The 20062-nt window shown below is 51.0% G+C and overlaps 8 protein-coding genes across 8 annotated transcripts; 4 read left to right on the top strand and 4 right to left on the bottom strand.

Moving 5' to 3' along the window:
* Positions 1-226: 226 nt before the first annotated feature.
* J4E82_004553 (uncharacterized protein) lies at positions 227-2149 on the bottom strand (the record flags this gene model as incomplete). The annotated part of the gene is made up of 1 exon (XM_051730830.1): positions 227-2149. The coding sequence occupies one exon, from the start codon at positions 2147-2149 to the stop codon at positions 227-229; it is 1923 nt and encodes a 640-aa protein (XP_051589311.1).
* A 237-nt stretch (positions 2150-2386) lies between these two features.
* On the top strand, positions 2387-3132 carry J4E82_004552 (uncharacterized protein; the record flags this gene model as incomplete). The annotated part of the gene is made up of 2 exons (XM_051730829.1): positions 2387-2641; positions 2698-3132. The coding sequence occupies 2 exons, from the start codon at positions 2387-2389 to the stop codon at positions 3130-3132; spliced, it is 690 nt and encodes a 229-aa protein (XP_051589310.1).
* A 513-nt stretch (positions 3133-3645) lies between these two features.
* On the bottom strand, positions 3646-4762 carry J4E82_004551 (uncharacterized protein; the record flags this gene model as incomplete). The annotated part of the gene is made up of 3 exons (XM_051730828.1): positions 3646-4027; positions 4092-4657; positions 4715-4762. The coding sequence occupies 3 exons, from the start codon at positions 4760-4762 to the stop codon at positions 3646-3648; spliced, it is 996 nt and encodes a 331-aa protein (XP_051589309.1).
* Positions 4763-6144: 1382 nt separating this feature from the next.
* On the top strand, positions 6145-6979 carry J4E82_004550 (uncharacterized protein; the record flags this gene model as incomplete). The annotated part of the gene is made up of 2 exons (XM_051730827.1): positions 6145-6276; positions 6326-6979. 2 exons carry the CDS (start codon positions 6145-6147, stop codon positions 6977-6979), a joined length of 786 nt encoding a protein of 261 aa, XP_051589308.1.
* A 746-nt stretch (positions 6980-7725) lies between these two features.
* Positions 7726-8646, top strand: J4E82_004549 (uncharacterized protein; the record flags this gene model as incomplete). Its single annotated transcript, XM_051730826.1, has 3 exons — positions 7726-8181; positions 8331-8498; positions 8551-8646. The coding sequence occupies 3 exons, from the start codon at positions 7726-7728 to the stop codon at positions 8644-8646; spliced, it is 720 nt and encodes a 239-aa protein (XP_051589307.1).
* Positions 8647-10265: 1619 nt separating this feature from the next.
* Positions 10266-12071, bottom strand: J4E82_004548 (uncharacterized protein; the record flags this gene model as incomplete). The annotated part of the gene is made up of 6 exons (XM_051730825.1): positions 10266-10918; positions 10975-11343; positions 11389-11664; positions 11712-11771; positions 11822-11969; positions 12018-12071. The coding sequence occupies 6 exons, from the start codon at positions 12069-12071 to the stop codon at positions 10266-10268; spliced, it is 1560 nt and encodes a 519-aa protein (XP_051589306.1).
* A 715-nt stretch (positions 12072-12786) lies between these two features.
* On the bottom strand, positions 12787-13879 carry J4E82_004547 (uncharacterized protein; the record flags this gene model as incomplete). Its single annotated transcript, XM_051730824.1, has 3 exons — positions 12787-13461; positions 13513-13614; positions 13802-13879. 3 exons carry the CDS (start codon positions 13877-13879, stop codon positions 12787-12789), a joined length of 855 nt encoding a protein of 284 aa, XP_051589305.1.
* A 601-nt stretch (positions 13880-14480) lies between these two features.
* J4E82_004546 (uncharacterized protein) lies at positions 14481-15818 on the top strand (the record flags this gene model as incomplete). Its single annotated transcript, XM_051730823.1, has 1 exon — positions 14481-15818. One exon carries the CDS (start codon positions 14481-14483, stop codon positions 15816-15818), a length of 1338 nt encoding a protein of 445 aa, XP_051589304.1.
* Between the last annotated feature and the right edge of the window lie 4244 nt (positions 15819-20062).

Genomic DNA, 20062 nt, shown 5'->3' with positions numbered 1-20062 from the left:
TCAGATTTGCGCCTGTATCTTACGCCCTCGGTATCCTCGTTTGCTTATCCTGAACTCTTCTTTCTCTTCTGCCATGTCGCTAGCATCTTTCCACAGTCGTCTCAATGTTGATAAGTTGATCTGGGCTGCCTACTCAGCCTTTGCGCCTCGTTCTGCTTCTGGTCGTTACACAAGTATGTTGTTGACCTCAAGCCATGCGACATCCCTTCACCATCTTCCGCCCCATCTACTTTATTCTCTCAGCAGCGTTTCTCGTTGGCCGTCCTTGCGCGAGAGCGTCCGTCTGTGCTGTCTTTCTCTCCAATTTCTTTTCTTTGCTTACGGCTTTCTTAGCTGAACGCTTTTGCGCGATGGCATTGATCTGAATTGAGCGATGTGCTTTCAGAACCGCAGTGAGAAGGCTTGTTGAGTGTTGTGCGGTAGTCGTAAGATCGGTGTCGGAAAGCAGGGTAGAGAGTTCTAGATGAAGGCCTTGGAGAGCGTGTGTGAGTGCATCTTCCTTGTTCGTCTGTTTTCTAAGGTCTGGACGTTTTCTGTGCGGATCTGGAAGCGGTCTATGACTTAGGATAGGCGCCTTTACTTCTGACTGAGATTGTTCGTTTTGCTCAATCTGTTCCAAAGTTTGTTGTTGGGCAGCGTCTTCGTCCACATCAAGTTCGTTTAGTCTTTGGTGTTGTTGCGCCGACTGTGAGTCTTCTTCGAAAAGATGGGCTGAACTTTTACCCCGATTCTCCAGCACAAAAGCTAGGCCCAGGGAATGTTTACCATTGCTCCCGTACAGGCTGTCACTTTTCGTAGCCTCTTCCCTCTTGTCAGTCTTGTCCGACCAGAATGTTTTTCCTTCGAACAGCCTCTTCGCAGTTCTGAATACCGTGCCACTGACAGGGTAAAGCTTGTTTTCTGTACCCATAGTGGCGTTGACCTGCAGTCGACCGCTTGCGTGACCTATCGTGATTGCGCCCTCCATCAGAGGTTCAGGGGCCAGCATTTGCTCAACGATGGTGCCGGGAATACGCGCAGCGACTGCTGATGTCAACGCAGCAGTCAAGGGAATTGCTCGATGAGGTTGTGTATCAGAGAGAAATCGGAGGACTATATCCATCTGCGATGACTTGAGTGTTTGCCCTGACAACACAGGATGCGAAGACGATTGGGATACGAGACCGATCTTGGGTATGGTACGAGGAACGTCGTCTTCCGTAGGCGCAATACCCATGGCAACGGCAGCGGTCTTACGTATGCTTTCGAGCAATGCAAGCTTCTCTGGGAGTTTATTGAAATCGTTAGGTAGTATCGTGCCATCCACACCGACATCGTCTGCTCGGATGAAGACACATGGGTTTGCACCATCCACGCAAGACACTCTGTAGCCCCCAACTTTGTCTACCCTCCTACCAGTTGGTAGTACTTTGCCGGTCTTGCTACCGTATGGATGTTTGAAGTCCAACTTGATCTTGGAGCCAGATCCGGTCACACCGTCAATTTTGTAGTCGCCTGCCACAGCAGCCTCGGCTCCGATGACCTCGAAGGTGGAATCGATCAGTTTCCCAGTATTCGTGTTCCGTATCTTGACAGTGACCTCTCCATCACCTTGAGCATATATTCTGGCTGGGAGAAGTCCAGCATTGTAAGCATAGGGACCAATCGCACTACTCATGTTTCCACAGTTGCCTGCGATGTCAACTTCGTCATTTTCAATACCCAAGCCAACAAAGGTGTAATCAATGTCCAGATTCTGCTCTTCCTCCACCCCCTGTGCCTCTTCCTGGGTTTGTGCAACCTGCGCACTCTCACGTGCTGCATCAATGCCGCCAAATCCAGTACGGAAACGGGTGCCTCTTTCAGGTAGGGCAATCCTCCTCCCGTAGGGTTCTACAAGGCATATTTTGCTGAGACTCGATATCCCCGCGCCCATGCCATCAAGTTGTCGGCCATAAGGATCGCCACTGCCCATTATCTGGCGGAAGATGGCCGGCCATTTTGCGCGGTGCTTAGGCAGAGCTTGCGGTTGTATGATTACGGCTCGCGACGTGCCTCCGCGGTAATAAGCTGCCTCAATGGGCTTTTGTACCGTGGCGTCTGGTGGAACGACATCATGTCGAGAGACGAAGGAGCGTATGCGGAGGGAGAAGACTGGCGAAGGACGCATAACGCATCATGGCATGGACTTGTCGAGAAGCGTGCCAGAGACGTGCGGCCGACAGATGGCAATGTTCGGAAAGGATCCGACCTCGGGACGGAAAGACTGGACCCTGTTTGAGAGCACAGGCAGCTGCTCCGAATTTTTCTCGAACATCCTCGACATCATCGCATCACACATCGGAATTACACTCTCGCCTTCGTACATAACTTGCATCTCCTGCTTCTCCATATTATACACTACACAATGTTGCAAAGAACTATCCTCCGCGCCTCAAGACAGCAGACTGCCCGCCAAATACGGGCTTTTGCGCCACTACGTCAACAAGCACCCATCACAAGAGCAGTAGCCACACCTGCTATTCGATGGTATTCGGATGCTGCGCCCGCAAAAGAGGGAGAAGCCGCCGAGAAGAAGGAGGATGCGCCCGCACAGAACAACGAGGCAACACAATTGAAGGAGCAGCTGGAGAAGAAGGACAAGGAAGTCGTCGAGCTCAAGGTACGCATATAAGCCAGTTAGATGCACAAAGACAAGGGAATAACAATCGGCTGCAGGACAAATACCTCCGCTCAGTCGCCGACTTCCGCAACCTCCAAGAACGCACAGCACGTGAGATCAAGGCCGCAAAAGACTTCGCCATCCAGCGCTTCGCTCGCGACCTTGTAGAATCTGTCGACAACCTTGACCGCGCCCTGGGTACTGTCCCGGAAGAGAAGCTCAAGGGCGACAACAGCGACCTCATTGCTCTCCACGACGGTATCAAGATGACCGACACCATCCTCATCAACACGCTTAAGAAGCACGGCTTGGAGCGATTCGACCCCAGCGAAGCCGCAGAGAAGTTCGACCCCAACATTCACGAGGCCGTTTTCCAGGCGCCGCAACCCGACAAGGAGGACGGTACTTGCTTCCACACTCAACAGAAGGGTTTCAAGCTCAACGGACGGACACTGCGACCAGCCAAGGTTGGCGTTGTCAAGAACGCCTAAATGCACGATTGAACGAGGCCTGAATGACGTTCCATATACGCGGATAGTGGTGTTCATGACCTATGTCACTGCCGCAACCATTTCATTCGCATGTGTATGACTACTACGGTTCGGCTCTATTGACTGGTTGACACGGCGGTACAATGGAGGTATGGCGTTTTCGTGCTACCCACAAGGTGCACTTTGGTTTTTCATCGGACATTGTACAAATATTCCCCTCTCAGACGCATTTTGGAAAAGTTGAGCAAGCACAATGATGAAATGGCTTTGCATGTATTGTAATATTAGATATGACAGATTACGAGCGAAAGAGCAAACTCAAGAGCAGCAAAGCAGTATCAATGAATTTGCTTCAACTTATTCTTGATAGCAATCTGCACCTTCTTTCTGTGCCCAATGTTAATGCGAAGGATACGATACTACGTTCCATGGCAGTTTTGCAGTCTGTTGACGCCCACCCTTTTAGAACGCCAGCCCATGCAATGTTGTACACCCAGACATGCCCATACTTGTCTACCAGTTCTGTCCGTATGGCGTAGCACCGTACGGCGTAGCACCTCCTTGTGCCGCGCCACCCCAAGAACTCGCGCCGCCGTATCCCGGTGCTCCGACTGGAGTATATCCGCCGGCATCACCATACCCAGCACCGTTCAGTGTTGGGCTCTGCGCACCGCCAAAGTCCTCTGGGCCTCCAATACCGCCGGATAGTTCTTTGATAATCTCGGCGAGCTTTCGTTGTAGGATAGAGATTCCTTGCGTGACAATCTGATCAGGTTCAAGACCACCGACTGTTTCGACGTCGTAGAAGAAACGGGTTGGGACAGCGTCGTAGTTGAAGGGTTCATCTGGGTTAGGGGGACCGCCGTCAAGGTTTATCCGAGCTTCGTCTTTGGGCCTAGTTGCTGTCAGATTGTTCCTGCCCGTAATCGAGTACTCAACAAGGAAAAGAGCACACATACCATTCCTTATCCGCGTCCTCCTCGTGCCAGTAGTCCAAATGATGCAGCTTGTTCGCCGGATCATACTCGAAACCGATGGCCGCACTAGGTGCCCACTTCGCATGCTCCTTTGCAATACCCTTCTTTGCGATGCACTTCATGCTGATCGCTTGGCCTCTCCTCAGTTTGACAATGCAACTACCCGTCTCTTCTGAATCAGTGATGACCGGCTTGCCTACATCCTCATTCGGTGTCCGGGATTCAATCACCAGATCGCGCGCATACACTTTCATAATCTCGCTGCCTGTGCATTTCGCGTTGAGGGTGAGGACAACGGCGCAGTTGTCGCAGTAGCCTTCGCAGTCGCAGTCGCGCGAGTATAGCAGGTCTTCGACACCTTTTGAGCACAAGGGCACGAGGCCGAGACGGTGGCAGACGAACTCGTCGGCAAGAACGGATGTGTTGTCGAAGACTTCTACGACGTCGATGGCAAGGGTGGGAATCTCAGCGAGCATCACACGGCGCAGCGAGTTGGCGGTTTCGAGATTAAAGTTCTGGACGATGAAGTTGGCGCGCTGGCTGTTTGCCTACGCATGGCTGTGTTAGCTCGACGTGTTGCGAGGTAGCCAGAGCAGACGGTGTACCTCGAGGAAGCGGACGTTTATTGCGCCGCCATCTGGGTCGTAGTCCATCGCGTCGTCGTTTCAGGGAGGTGAGAGCTGGGTGCTTGCGGCGTGGGAGATGGAGCCGAGGTAGCAAGGCGATTAGATTGTGAGGCGGAGAGAGACGTGTTGACGTGTATGGCGTGTGCTGGCTAGGGACGTCGCCGTGATGGAGATTCTTTGAGGTGAGTCTGGAGCCAACGTAGCCTAGCGCCGGGATGCATGCGCCACACCTACGCCACACTTCCAGAGCTGTTCCACTGTCATGCCTTTGTGGTCATCGTCATGCAGGTCAACAATCGGCGAAATTGCACCGCATCCGCAATGATACGCAAATTCATCTCCTTCTGAATCAAGTTTACCGAGCGGCAATGTTCTTACAACTTGTTTGCGTGCGTCTACTCAATACCTAGGTATGTCATGGCCTGGCACAAACCAAGCTGCTACAACATGAGCTATAGGTTTGGATGTGCCGGATGTTTGTGCAAAACAAAGGACGTATGAAGCAAGTACATGCTCTCAGAGCCCGCGGGTGTGTCCGGCATGCGCGGAGCGTGAGACAGTCACGAGACAAGACGTGACCTTCGATCAGCCTTGCTCCTAAGCACATGAGAAACTCTTGTAGGATGATGTACTTCAAGACTACTTGCAGCGTGACGACAAGACCAAGACGTGAGGGTGTTATCGGCCGACAAAGGTCTCGGGTGCAAAGCGCCTATGGCTGTGCTGCAAAGTGAGCTGACTGACTTGACAGTTGTCCTCGTCGTATCGTCGCATGCATATGGCAGATGGGGATTGACGAGTCTGCCGCCGAGTGATGACCTATGAAATGCCCAGTCGGACAAGATAACGGCCCTGATAGTATTGTGTGCATGCTGTGTAGTCCTAACATGGATAAGCCGGACACTAACAGTCGACTCGGTGCTTGAGTAGCCTGCAAACTATCTTCTGTGGAACCAGCGAGACACTGATGGATGTTTCTTTCGTCGACATGAGGCTGAGTTGAGGGCGACTAAGCATCAGCGAGGCTGAGGGCCTCTCCTTTTCTCTGCGTGTTGTGCTATCGTCAGTTGAATCCGTCATTGACGCGTCCGCCGAGGTCGGGAGACCTCTAACAGCACAGTGCGTTGGGAAGCAACATGGCGGGGCAGTGCAATAACGCCCAGGAAATGGCGCGAAAGAAGCAGAACATGGGACGTGGACGCGGGAAATGTCATGGCCGAAGTTCTGGCCTTGGCGGATTGAGGCGGAGCAACAGTGTGCTTGCATGCGGAAGCTGGAACCACCAACCACCGCGAAGGCGAACTTTGATATAAGACACACGCATTTAAGACATTGCACTTCAACTCATCACAGCAACTCATCCACACCAGACGCCTAAGACTCTTTGCGCAACACAAATGATCGCAAACATGCAAGCTACTCTGCCATCACCACAGCGCTCGCGCGCATCATCGGGCAGCAAGTCGCCACTTTCTCTCGACTTCTCAGACCTGCCACCACTGGTCGAGCCATCACCACCCTCAAACACACTCATCATAACCGTAAGCGTTGCACTCGTCAACTTCAGCGGCAGCATCTAACAGTATCCAGAACCTTCTTGCTCCCGAAATCTTCCAACTATCAACCCTTACCGAGATCCGCGAAACCATCGACCAACATGCAAAAGTACACACATGGGCGCCGCTCAAGTCCTTCCGTCGCATCGTGGTATCCTTCTTCGACATTGACTCTGCGATACAAGTTCGACAAGCCCTCGATGGCGAGCAGCTCATGGGCTATCGCATCCGCGTATATTTCGGTGTAAACACACCCATGAACCCCTCAGACCAGCACCTCGCCCTACCCAAGTCAGACCGCCTATTTTTCATCTCGCCGCCACCTTCACCACCGATGGGTTGGGAAATGAAGGAAGAGGATGCGCCCAACAAGATTGTGCACCCTGAAGACCTCGCAGCAGCGCTGGCGCGGTTGCATGCAAATCACGAGGCGACTTCACCCGAGACCGATCACGGAGGTGCTCCCATTACAAGGAGGCGGACCGGCAGCACGACTGTAGTTTACCACCCCGAAGACCACGGCGATTCACCGAACCTTCCAGCTATATCAGTTGAAGACACAACAGAGACACCTGAGCCTTTGACCCCCATCGATGCGATGGAAGGGATTGAGGGACCGATCGCGTCGCAGAAGGCACAGGGCATGACAGTCAGCACCGCGAGGCCGCCGGTCGAGCTCATGCAATAGACAGTTTAGTGGTCTCGCGTATCATTTCTTTCCTTGTGTTTTCAAAAAAGGCTTCTTGTGTCCATAATGATATGGCGAATGCATAGTTCTGGCGTTGGTGGCTTGCTGATTTGAGGACGGCTCTGCAAGCTAGGGAATGCGAGCATTTGGGTTTGAGAATACCTGAGCAAGACTTTAGCCGCAACGAGTCTAATGGTCAGGGAATGGCACGGCATGGAATGATATCCCTCTTGAATAGCATAAACACGTTAAATTTTGCACATCCAATTGCTTCACGTGCTCCGAAAATCTGGTGAATATGTATACGCAATGTAAGCTCCGCGCTGCTGGGCTCGAAACGCTGCTGAATGATGCGATCTGCGAAGACGAAGGCGATAGACGCACTTTTGTACGAACCAACGCCCAAGTCTCAATCGTGCTCCTCACGGTGAAATGCTCGTGTGCCTGCGCAGATTGGATCCGGACTTCTTGCTGCAGAATGAACCTAACGATTCAGCAGGATATAGATCATGATGCCACTAGAACGCGAGTCATGCCCCAGGCCTCGACAATTCCCCTCAAGTTTGTGGATCGCGACTGCCGTACCTGGAAGTCGCGCTAGCACGTGATGATGCCAAACCCGATTAGCGCGCACTGGCATTAAGCGAACCGCATTCCAAAATGAATTTCGACCCGACGACCCTTCAACACCACGACAATCTACTAACGTTGCAGCTTCCACACGCCGTCGAGACGCCGCAGTCAAGATGAAGCTCAACATCTCCTACCCCAACAATGGAACCCAGAAGTTGATCGAGGTCGACGATGAGCGCAAGCTCCGCGTCTTCATGGACCGCCGCATGGGTCAAGAAGTCCCTGCCGACAGCATTGGCGACGAGTTCAAGGGCTACATCGTCAGGATCACCGGCGGTAACGACAAGCAAGGTTTCCCGATGAAGCAGGGTGTCATGCACCCAACTCGTGTCCGCCTCCTCCTCGCTGATGGCCACTCCTGCTACCGCCCCCGCCGCACTGGTGAGCGCAAGAGGAAGTCCGTCCGTGGATGCATTGTCGGCATGGACCTCTCTGTCCTTGCTCTCAGCATCGTCAAGAAGGGTGACGAGGACATTCCCGGCCTGACCGACATTGTCCACCCCAAGCGCCTCGGTCCCAAGCGTGCCACCAAGATCCGCCGCTTCTTCGGTCTCAGCAAGGAAGATGATGTGAGTTACCTCATAGCTTCTTCGCCAATCCTGCTTCGCATAGCGGATTGAGTCTCGCTCGTCCTGCTACAAGCAGCGTATTGAGTCTGAGCAACAAGAAGTGAGCTAGTAAAGTTTCAAGGTTTGAAGACTAATCATTGCATGTGTAGGTCCGCAAGTTCGTCATCCGCCGTGAGGTCCAGCCCAAGAAGGAGGGCGCCAAGCCCTACACCAAGGCCCCCAAGATCCAGCGTCTTGTTACTCCTCAGCGTCTCCAGCACAAGCGTCACAGGCTGGCACTCAAGCGCCGTCGCGCGGAGGCTTCCAAGGATGCTGCCGTACGTCCATACCCTACTATGACGTTCAGAACAACTACTAATGCCAATACAGAACGAGTACGCTCAGATCCTTTCCAAGCGCATCAACGACGCCAAGGCCGCACACGACGAGGCCCGCAAGAGGAGGGCGTCTTCCATGAAGCACTAGAGAGTTATCATGAATTCATGATTGGGTCGTGGAATGATTACATTGGCGTCGGCACGAAAATAACGGTGTGGGCTCCTGTATCTGAATGAAAACTTCGGGCATTCTAGGGAATAGGCGCTTCTCATACCACTGACTGCTTAAGGCAGTTGTCTCAATAAACAATTGCATCACTTCACCACCGCTCCACAATCTTGCCGTATCCGACAGGCATTCCACTCGAACACTTCCAGATCTTGTTTGGCTACGAAAATCTGATTGGCAAACATGTCTCTTATGTCCCTCTCCATCGCGTTGGTCATGGCTAATTGACCATGTATATTTGCCTCACACTTTGTGTCTTTCGTATTCGCCTCCATTTGCATTACATTAAAGCGAACGTCGGACCTTTCTTCAAGTACTGAATTTTGGTTGCAAATAATACTCTTGGCCCCTCAGCCCTTGCATACAGCTGTTGCCACCCTACCAAGCTTCTCCCTACTTTCGTCGTCGCATACGTGTTGTACTGATCGAATCCTCTCAGTGCGCCTCGCACTATCTACAATACACCGCAGGCTTTTGCTGCCCTACGCGTTGTGGGTCGCTTTATCAAGAGTACTTGAAGGAAAAACCAATGGCTAAAATGGTCGTCTTCTTCTATGTGCAGTGTCCTTTGAAGGAGCTTGTTCAAACTTGTGGCATATGCGACGAAGCAATCATGATCACATGTGCATGTAATCATTCCGTTTCGCGATCGATCATAGTCTTTTGCTATACCAAGACAGTGAGCCGCACCCTTCTATTTGTCTCCAATGGCTTCTGTAGATGCAGGCGAGAGAAAGAACCCGACACCCTCTCATCTTCACCATTGATATTCGCAACACTTTATCGAAGCAGCCAGCGACGTCCTCGTCGCTCCGAGCAAGATGAAGGGTCTTGGGCAAATGAATACAAAAGACAAGGACGATGCCATCATCAGTGAACTGTCCCCGAGACCAGACAGAAATCTCTCTTTAATGCCTACACTTCCGAGCTGATTTCCCGCCAGATTTTCCAGTAAAACACCTTTAGGGCGAACGATAAATACAAGGGGTACATGCTTTGGGTGGCGATACAATCACTTGTGGTCAAAGTCGAGAGCCAGATGCACAAACCCTTAGAAAATTGAATACCTGATAGAGAAAAACGCATGGGTCCAGTTACGGTCATCTTGGTAGATAAATGCAAGGCGATAAATGATTACAAGGAGAAAGGAGCAGAGATTAAGCAGGTATTCGTACATCATCGTTCGAATCTGACAACGTGGGGTTGGTGCTCGAAAAAGTCTGCGCAGTATGAGATACGAGGCAGGGGAGCAATCCCGAGGATTTGAAAGGGCGTGATTCAAGCCTTTCGAAGGCATGAAGCTGAGATCGCCAAGATGAGACATCAAGCTACTTTGCGCAAAGCATATAAAATCCCAGTGCGGCTTATGCCTCTGAGGCCAGTGTCTTATTGCATTCTAGTAAAGCTATTTAATCATTCTAACCAAACAAGACAGCGCTAGATGACCTCAATCAACGCATTCAACACGCCTCAAATACTAAAGAGAATCATCCTGTTACTCCCGATAGCTCTTCAACACACTGGAGAGCTTCTGGCGTCTAAGCCGATACCTGCTCGTCGAGATCTCGAGGAATAAACTGGATGTAAGGGCCATGCTTCTCGCTCGTGAAGTGTCCTTTGATCTCGAAGTTCACAGCTCCCTTTGCACCACTCCGCGTCTCCCCAATCGTACCCATTGGGCCTTCAGCACGCTTCCAATCCGCTCGGAACATTATCTGAGCCAGGGCTGTGGTAAGCTCCATATAAGCAATATTTTTACCCAGACAACCCCGAGATCCCAACGAAAAAGGGATAAATGCTCTCTTCGCCAACTTGAGCGCCTCCTCGCTCTGGTTGTCCGGCAGCCATCGTTCAGGGATAAACTCGTCGGGATCTGGGAAGTAGGCAGGATTGCGCTGAATGGCGTAGCAGCAAGTTGCAACATCCACCCCCGTTGGAAGGACGTTCCCAGCTATCGACTCTTGCATCCTCATCTCCCTCCACAGCGGGGCGGCTACTGGAGGCGCAAGCCGTAGTGCTTCGTCAATGCAAGCCAGAAGGTAGGAGCAGCTTGTCAATCTTGGGCCCGGTGCGATTTCCTCAAGGCTCGAGAAGGTCGATCGGATTTCAGCGGCCAATCGCTTGTAAACTTCTGGATGACGTGCGATGTAGAAGAAAAAACCAGAGATGGCAACAGAAGATGTATCGGTACCTGTAACTATTAGAATGACGAAGCACAGAGAGCACGGTAAAGTTGGTTCATCTTACCTGCAATTACCATGACTAATGCATCAGCCATGAGCTCCTCGTTAGTAAGTCCTGAGCCTTCTTTGCCTTGTTGCCCAATCAAGTCTCCGAAAATATCGTCCACGTGCTGCTTCTTCTCTAGTTCTATTCTGCCCATTACAAGTGGCCAGATCCGTTCTCCAAGATTCAAGATCTTCTTGGTGAGTCTTGGTGCAAGGTAAGTTCTGAGGTTCCGATAATCGACTAGTCGTGGTTGTATTACTTCCATACCAGCCATCAACATGCAGTTGTCGATTGTTTCAAGGATAGGTCGAGCGTGTGTTTCGGTCATCATATTTTGTGGACTGTAGAAGACGATGTTCGACATGATATCGAAGGTGAAGTAGGAGCCTGTCAATGTTAGTGCTATGATCCTCACCGGGCTTTTCGACATACTTATGTGGCCGATGTTCAACCCAGGACCCCAAGATCTTGCTTTCTCGCTAGATTCAGGGCTCGCTAGGAGAGTGTCGCCGAAGACTTTGGCTGTTCTGTAGATCACTGGCTCGTATTTTTTCAAGGCAACAGTAGAGAAAGCTCGGCTCAACATCTTCCTCCTTGGCGCATGTTCCTCTCGATCGAGCGCGTTGATGATGCTAACTTCAGGCTTGCCATTTCTGAAGCCTATATATCCTCGTGCCTTCTGTGTCTTGGAGGGATGCATATATATGTCTATGATGATTAGATGCATCCAACCTTAGCTTTGCTCAATGATATACCTTGTAGTCCTTCGACAGTGTTGACAATAAGACCGTTCGGCTTGTAGCGTACCACATCGCCTACTGCACGTCAACATTCCTGACATCTCATTGCAGGATCTGTGTCTTACCATACTTCTCATGACATCTCTGGACGTCCAGATGGATGTTCCCAGTGTACGACTGGTATGCTCCATACCAAGACGTGCATCTTGCTAGAAAGGGTCCAGGGTACTTGGCTAATGGGTGGAAGTAAAGCCGATAAACGACCTGCAAAATCTACAAATATATCAGTTGACATTCGACTAAGGTACTGGGGCAGCCTACAATTATGAAAGTGACAGTGCAGGAAGAGTAGAAGGCGATGTCGATGGCAGTCATGATTGTTTGATCCCAATGGACGTATATGAATTGTGAGTGATTGATGTCAAACTGTGGAGGTGGACATCACCTTATAAGTGAACCAACACTCCCATATACCCATTGCTGCGGTATTCGGAGAACTTGGCGTTGTTACGTAGACCATAATATCTACCAGGATCTTAGACTGGAGATCGTCTCGTACGAAGCGGATACGCATGATTGTGGATTTGTGTCGGATTTTTGACAAGGTAGATGAACGGCGGTAAGGTTTCAGTCGGGCTGCGGTCCTGCCGCCGTACTGCACTTTCTACGGCCGTAAGTCATTCCATCACAACAGTCGCAGTATGGACACACGACCCACTATAAACTCACCCCGCCTAAAGGCATACGTCATGAATCTCCTGCATCCTACTCCTATTGACTTTTGAGTTCGTTCCGAACAGTGAGGTTTTGGCGTCCAAGAGAGTTTGGTTTGGTTAATGTTTGTTAGGGAAGCACAACAGCGCGTTGAGAAACATTGTGGCGGAAGTGTATACTTCTCTTTGGGTTTCAAAGATTCGTACAGGCACAAATAAATCGTATATATATCGGCTGAAGTATCGAACCGTGGTCTATGATTTCGCGCCGCAAAATGCTGTCAGCGCCAAACGCCCGCCCATGTGGTATCATTCGTCTTGTCGCGTACCCCAAGATTGTATCAAACACATGCGTATCTATGCTGAGCCTCTTTTGCCTACTCAAGCTTCTTCAGTTGCCGGTAGACCTTCTTATGTTGCTCCAAAAACAAGAACGTGAGCACGGTGTGGGGTCCAACACGGATGAAGCTCGGTACCCAGCCCTTGAACATCCAACGGAATCCTTCTGCTCTCATAGTATCTGAAACAGTCTTTATGAGCCCAACGTTCTCGCTAGAGCTCATGACTTTCGTCTTGATGACATCTACCGGCGAGCATATCGTCGTAGCTACGAATCCTGCCAAGAACGATGCAGTGAAGTGTGTTGCGAGGTTGTCTTGCAGCGGCGTGTAATTCAGCAACACGCGCTTAAATCCATCGTATGTTGCTAGTTGACCCACAGTCATGAGCACAGCTCTTGACGAGTTGGGCCAGACGCCTTTCCACAGACTTGCTACTCCTTCTTCCCGCGACATTCGTATTATCCCGTCGATCGCATTCTTGTATCCTCGTCGCTTCTCTCTCGGTAATGCTGCATCATGTTGCATCCGTACATTCAGAATGTCTCCTGGGTTACCGGCGAAGCCTCCGAGAAAGCCTGATATAGAGGCCATGCCGACGAGTGTCAGGAACGAGGGTTTCGAGTCAGCGGTCGTCATGCGGTCTTTAAGGGCTTCGTAGACACCGAAGCGTGTCATGCTGTAGGTTCCTTGGCGAAGTTGGGCTGCGGATATCTGGTGTCGCATTAGCTGGAAACATGTGAAAAAAGACCCAAGACCACGTACGCCTTTGTACAGCCCCAGTGCCCCATCAGTCTTTATGACATGACCAAACATTTGCATCATGTTTAATCGTACGCCAGATGTCGCTTGTGTTTGTAACCGGACCTGAACGAGTGAGTATGTACGAATTGGCGCACGCGACAGCTGAAGAGGCTACCTTGACTGTTCAGACTATTAGCCAAATGTGCAATGTTGCGTGCATAGCTGTGGGAGACTTACCAAGATCCAGCGGATGCGTAAAGAAAGTCGCAAAACAACTTGCGCTTCCACCAAACCAGAACGGATAATGTACCGGCGTCTTCTTGATAGGCTTCACATCCTCGCTCTTCCGCAGTTCAGCCACGCTCACTTTCTTAGTGACGTCCGCCATTTTCAAGGTGAAGGCTGCGCAGCGACAGCATGTGTAGTCTGCAGGGGCAGGGAAGCTGTCGCCTTAAAAGTCAGGAAGCTTGTGAAGCGTCGGTGGTAGTTGAGAGACCGAGAATTCGGCACGCGGACGTCATCGGCAAAACGTGCTGCCTCCGGATTTAAGCTCGGAGCTGGTGGGCAGGGCTTGGCGTCGCGTGCGGTTTTGTGGACGCCACGGTAAAGAGCGAACATCACCATCAAAGATGCGGATACCCCTTTCCTCTACGGCTCTTTGCCGTCAATTATGCTGGAATGCCTCGCTGCGCATACCACGAAGCTCAGTGTCGCCTTGGCCGTCGCGTCATGCGGCGAGGCACAATTCTTCCGGTGAGTTTGTCATCATGTGATGCGGCTCCTAGCTTTCTGTACCGAATCAATCATAGTCACACCCATCGATACAAGATCCGGGATCTGTCGTATCAAAGATACCACTACCTTTATTCAGCTTGGTCGTCGTGCTTAGCTTGTATTCGAACGATGAACCGTATAGCATCTAAGTATGAACAGGAGCATTCCCAAAAGAGATCAAAATAGAAGGTCGGACATACCAAACTGACGAATGGATGAATACCCCTTCAACAATCCTTGACGCGGTAACAAGACGCCTGCATCTGCAACCAGATCACCCTTTGACCATCACACGGAAACTCATCGAGTCCCGGTTTCCAGGTTACAAGACTCATAATGACCTCTTTCCTATCGTCACAACTGGACAAAATTTCGACTCGCTTGGCTTCCCATTAGACCACATAGGTCGTAGTAGGACGGATACATACTACCTAAACAAGAACACTGTGCTACGAACACATACTTCAGCGCATCAAGCCGACACATTCCGCAACAACGAGAGCGAGGGGTACCTCATCAGTGCCGATGTATACCGAAGAGATGCGATTGACAGAAGTCATTATCCCGTGTTCCATCAGATGGAGGGAGCGCGAACTTGGGATCGCCAACAAGCAGAAAGAGAAGGCAAGACACTGGCGCAAGTCATCTGGGATGATGTGGAGAAGATTCCTAAGCACAATGTTGCAGTTGAAGATCCAAATCCTCCTTTTCATGCTGAGCGCAACCCACTTCAAACAGGTCACTCAGCAGAAGAGGCCGAAGCCATGGCAGCACATCTTAAACGCAGTCTCGAAGATATGGTAGTTACGGTTTTCAATGCTGCAAAGAGTGCTACAGATACGGAATCACCAAATGAGCCACTGAAGGTACGATGGGTAGAAGCCTACTTCCCCTTCACCTCGCCCTCGTGGGAACTCGAGGTCTTTTGGCAAGGCGATTGGCTCGAAGTCCTCGGTTGTGGCATCGTCTCACAACCCATCTTGAACAACGCCTCGGTCCCTACACGCATAGGCTGGGCTTTCGGTATAGGTCTGGAACGCATCGCTATGTTGCTCTACTCTATCCCAGACATACGCCTGTTCTGGTCAAAGGACAATCGGTTCTTATCGCAATTTAGTGAGCAGAAAACCATGTGCCGCTTCGTGCCCTTCAGCAAACACCCTGCATGTTTCAAGGATGTAAGCTTCTGGTTGAGAAGTAGTTCTAACGCTGCTGGTGGAGCCGTAGCGGTTCATCCACCTGCAGGAGGCATGTCAAACAACACGCCCACAACATCATCCGGTGCACCAATTCCACCAGCGGCTCCCGCGCCATCATCCTCCAGTTTCCATGAAAATGATGTGATGGAAATCGCGCGAGAGGTCTGCGGTGATCTAGTGGAAGATGTGCGTCTCACGGATGAATTCGTGCATCCCAAGACTGGACGCAAGAGCTTGTGCTATCGCATCAACTACCGCAGCCTGGAACGCACACTCACGAATGAAGAGACTAATGAGCTGCACGAGCGGCTGAGGGGCTTGCTTGTGGAGAGGCTGGGCATTGAACTAAGATAGCGTCGGTCGCGGAGGACTGTTACGGGGCATACGGTACGAGTTTGAGATGTACTGATCGGGAAGGCGGAGCTGGTGGAAATCCTTTTTGGTGTTGGAAAACGGTGCGGGAAGGAGCTCGCCGATATGGAAAAAGTAAGGATAGGAGAGGGTGTGAAGGCAGCACGGCCACGTGAAAGGTAGGGATGGCGACCATGGGATTCTACGATCTCGATCGCAATATGGAGTTTCCAGCGGAGTGAGTGTACGTGTGTGGTAAAGGGCGGAGACGAAGGGAACGGACGACTGCCGGATGTGTAGGTGTGTGTGCAGGAGAAGGGAACTAATGTCGGCTATCGACCCTTTCCCTCCTCACGGCGATGTCCACTGCATGAAGTGGTACTTTGTGGCAAAACTATGCACGACGTTCACATCCTCGGGACCCTAGCCACGATATCATCTGCCGTGCTGAATGCCCGACATGCAGAGCGAAGGAGCGGGCAACGGTTGCATGCTTGCGTCTTCTTGCTCGTATCTCGTAAACCTCGCAATGTACAATAGATGTGTAGAAACATGTCACCCCAGCGCAACTCTACTATAACGATATCTATTATTACATCTTGACAACTGGTACTCGGTACCGTTGGGTCCCATACTTGGTGCCTCCTTTCTGCATCACCGTTCTCTCTGGGTGTCCGCCTTATGCACGGCACCCCGCATACTCCGGTTAAGAAGGGAAAAAGCAGGGCACGCAAGTACCGTGCAGGAAAATCCTGTTTCCACACATAGCTAAGGCATCTTTTTGCGCATGAACGTTTGACAACACTACACTACGCTTGATCTTGGTGATGGGGCAAAAATAGTACCATGTCAGCAAATGCGTGTCTCATGAGGTGCTCGCCCAATATGCGGGAAGCAATATGGTTTGCACACATCAAGTTCAATGTATCTGCAGGCTGCAAGCTGGTGGGGCACAAGGACCCTGTTCAATCCTTCAATCCAGAAAGACCAGATTCGACACGGGATGCGCCGTTCAAACCTACACACATGCACACACAATCCGTCACCTGCAGTTAGTTGCGGGATTTCGAGTACCAAACCCTAATTGCCACGGCGCCAGCGGCTTGCTTACTTCCCTGGAAACGAACACATCGCTAGCTAAACTAGCTCAACGATCTGAAGACGACATCTTGTCTTTTTGCATCTAAGTTTGGCGCAGGTTTGGTGTAAGTTTAGTTTGCTGACCAGCGACACTCCTAAATTCCGAATTCCGAAGCTAGAAGATGCGCGGGATAGAGCTTCTAGCTGCCGTTCCAAGGTGCTAGGAGGATACTCCGGAGAAAGAAAAAAGGGCCGTACGAGTCTTAAAATGGCGGGCTTTTTGGCGTCTTAGGGGTTTCTTGCTTGTGTAGGGGAAAGTGTGGCGGGTGCTTGCGCAATTTTGCTGTTGCTTTTGCGCCTCAGGCTTCCACGCGTCTTCGAGAAGCTGTTTCTCGTAAGCTTGCCTGTGCTTTAGTATGCCAAGCGGCTTTAAGCTCTACTTTGCTTTGTACATCGTCGATTTCGTGAATCTCCTTTCTTGCTGTGTGGCCACCTATGCTCCGCTCGGAATCATATTCTTTGTGTCAGATCAGCCTCCAAGAGACGTGGATACGTGTTGACAGTGTTGTGGGCCCACATTTGCAAATTCCGCACGCTATACGAGGTGTTCACATCCCTATACCATGACGATGAGTGTCTCCAATGATATGGTACTGCATGACAATGCCTATTCCAAGTGACCTACCGCCGAACTTACTCAGAGCGGCGTTTTGCATCTGCTGTACAATGTAGCATAGCCGAGCGGCTGCTAAGGGAGGTCGACGATCAAGCTGTGATCGCGATCTATATCGTAATTCACCACCAGGAGATGTCTCATACATGGGTGATCGTAGTTGAGGCGTATACTGACATGGATTCCCCGCGAAAACCGAAAGTGCCGAAAAGAATGGCTCACACAAAGTAAGGCGATGTCGTTAATGGAGAACCACCAACGGGATGTATGTTGTTGAATACTGAGCGACAGTAAGGGGTCGATATTTGTTTTTCTAAGTCAGAAGTGTAGACTCTGGATTTGTGATTGATGCGAGGCAACGATCCGTTGTAAGCATGCAAACCCTATGGGATTTTGAGCATCAGTACGAGAGTCAAGCTTTTCAGTCTGGCTCTACTTGCCAGTCATGTTACCCTAACGTCTTTTATCGTATCACTCGGCGTCACAATGATTTTCCGTGAAAGATGCCGGAAATAAAATCAAGTCATTACCCGAGGTACTGATCAATCCATTTGTCTGGCTCTGATATAGCAAGAACATTCTCCAAGCCGAGCATGTTCGGTGTCTTTGTGTGGCTGTTGAGTGTATGATTTGAGTGGGGCCATATGTGCATTAAGCTCGCGTCATGACAGAAGCGACATTTGAACACAGACGTTTTTTGCTTGGAATCGCGAAATGCCCAAATTACTCAAGGTGTACGTCGGAGATGATGGTAATGAAGATCCGCAGTAGCAATGCGGTCGCGATTACTACAATGATGTGCCGTGTATGTTCAACTCGTATCTCGGTTACGGTACAACTCGCGGCGGGTTTGGTCATGGAATGACTCGAAAAGACAAGTCAATGGGTTCGGCGCAATATCGCAAGGCTATGACGGACAGTCTCCGTATGATGTTTGATCGGAGACAGGCCTTGTGTTTTTCCTTGGTGATCAAGCGACGCGTGCCGACACCCGCGCCTTAGATGATGGAGTGGCGCGCTCTCGAAACAATCGGAACCGGCACACGTTCACCAAAACAAACACACAAGTTGTCGACTTGACCCAGCAATCCTAACGAAGGATTTAATGTTCGTATGCACGTCGATGTGAATTGATGTAAATCCATCTACTTTCGATCAACTAGTGCTGTTGCGCGAGGTGACCTAGCCGTCATGGACCAACTGTTGCTGCATGGTGAGCATCGTTCGTTGCCTGCGAACCGACCGAATGTGACCAGACGCAGTCCCCACTCAGAACAGTTAAGAGCCACACTAGGATAAGCCAAGACGACCCCTTTCAGGAAAGGTGGTCCAGGCAAAAGTCTGAGCAGCAAGATGAACCGCACACAGAAGTTGCTTTTGATAAGGAACAGGAAAGAACGTAACCGCATGTGGTGCAAAATCGGATGATAATGACTCTGTGAAAAAGTTGGTGGCCCTCATGCAGCAATTCCTTGCTGACACTGGCCCGTTCACTGCATCGCTTGGCGTGAAGTCGGAAAGCACTTGCATGCGAGCGGAGCGGGAAGCCGAAATTGAGTAGCGCAGCGTACCCAGTCATAGTTACATGCATATTGACATGATGAAGCTTTGTCGTTGAAGACAGCAACGTCGCTATCATCTCGACCAGATGTCAAAGACGGTGGGCACATATGTCTTTGCATGATGTTTCGTGGGGGTCTAACGCTCGGCTACGGCATGTGATGACCAGCCACCGCACGGATAGTAGAGTGAAACGGCGTACCAGACTCGGGAGAAAGAGGCAGATGCGGATTGACGCAAGTCGTATCCAGAAGTTGGAACTCTAGAGCGGCCCACGGCAGACAGCGATCGCAGCAGAAGGCGCAAGGCGGGTCTTTCAGATTCGCGCTCGTGATCGCGTCGGCGTCGGCGTCGGCATGGCAGAAGCAAGTCAACACGCAGTTCGCGTCTAGGAATGGAAGAGCTAGGCATGCACGAGTATAGTGCAAAGTTTAAAGATGGAGAGACAGCGTCGAGGGCCCACGGGCAGCTTGGACCTCTCTTGATCCCACGCAACCGTCGAGGGTAGTTGGCAAGTGAATATGTAGCGAATGAGTTAGTAACAGTGCGGTATTAACACGAGGCACGTTCGCCATACGAGACTCTGCTATGTTTTCCTCACACTAACTGAATTTTTTTGGGCAGCTGTCGCATACGCTTAAGCGACGGATGACGGCTATAAGCCTATAAGACTGGACCTCGCCTATAACTGCTGCGTGGGACATGGTGGCTCTATTTGCCCGACTCTCTTTGGGATGACGGTGGAAGTGATCGGAGGGGAACGACGGCTAGACGTGATCGTCTTCGTCTCGAGTGTTCGCTAGGAGGGCGCCCAAACCTGAGTGTCAACAGGGGAAGCAGTGTCGGTGGAATATGCCGTCTTTCTCACGATATTTGGCCGCTCGTATGAGCTGAAGGTTGAGTGCTAGTAGTGGAGCAGATGCTCATACCAGTG

The sequence above is a fragment of the Alternaria postmessia genome (assembly GCF_024291825.1).
Source record: "Alternaria postmessia strain BMP 2775 chromosome Unknown scaffold_22, whole genome shotgun sequence".
In the NCBI taxonomy this organism is placed as follows: domain Eukaryota; kingdom Fungi; phylum Ascomycota; class Dothideomycetes; order Pleosporales; family Pleosporaceae; genus Alternaria; species Alternaria postmessia.
Note: the sequence above shows the minus strand (reverse complement) of the source record. Positions and strands in the feature narration are given on the sequence as shown.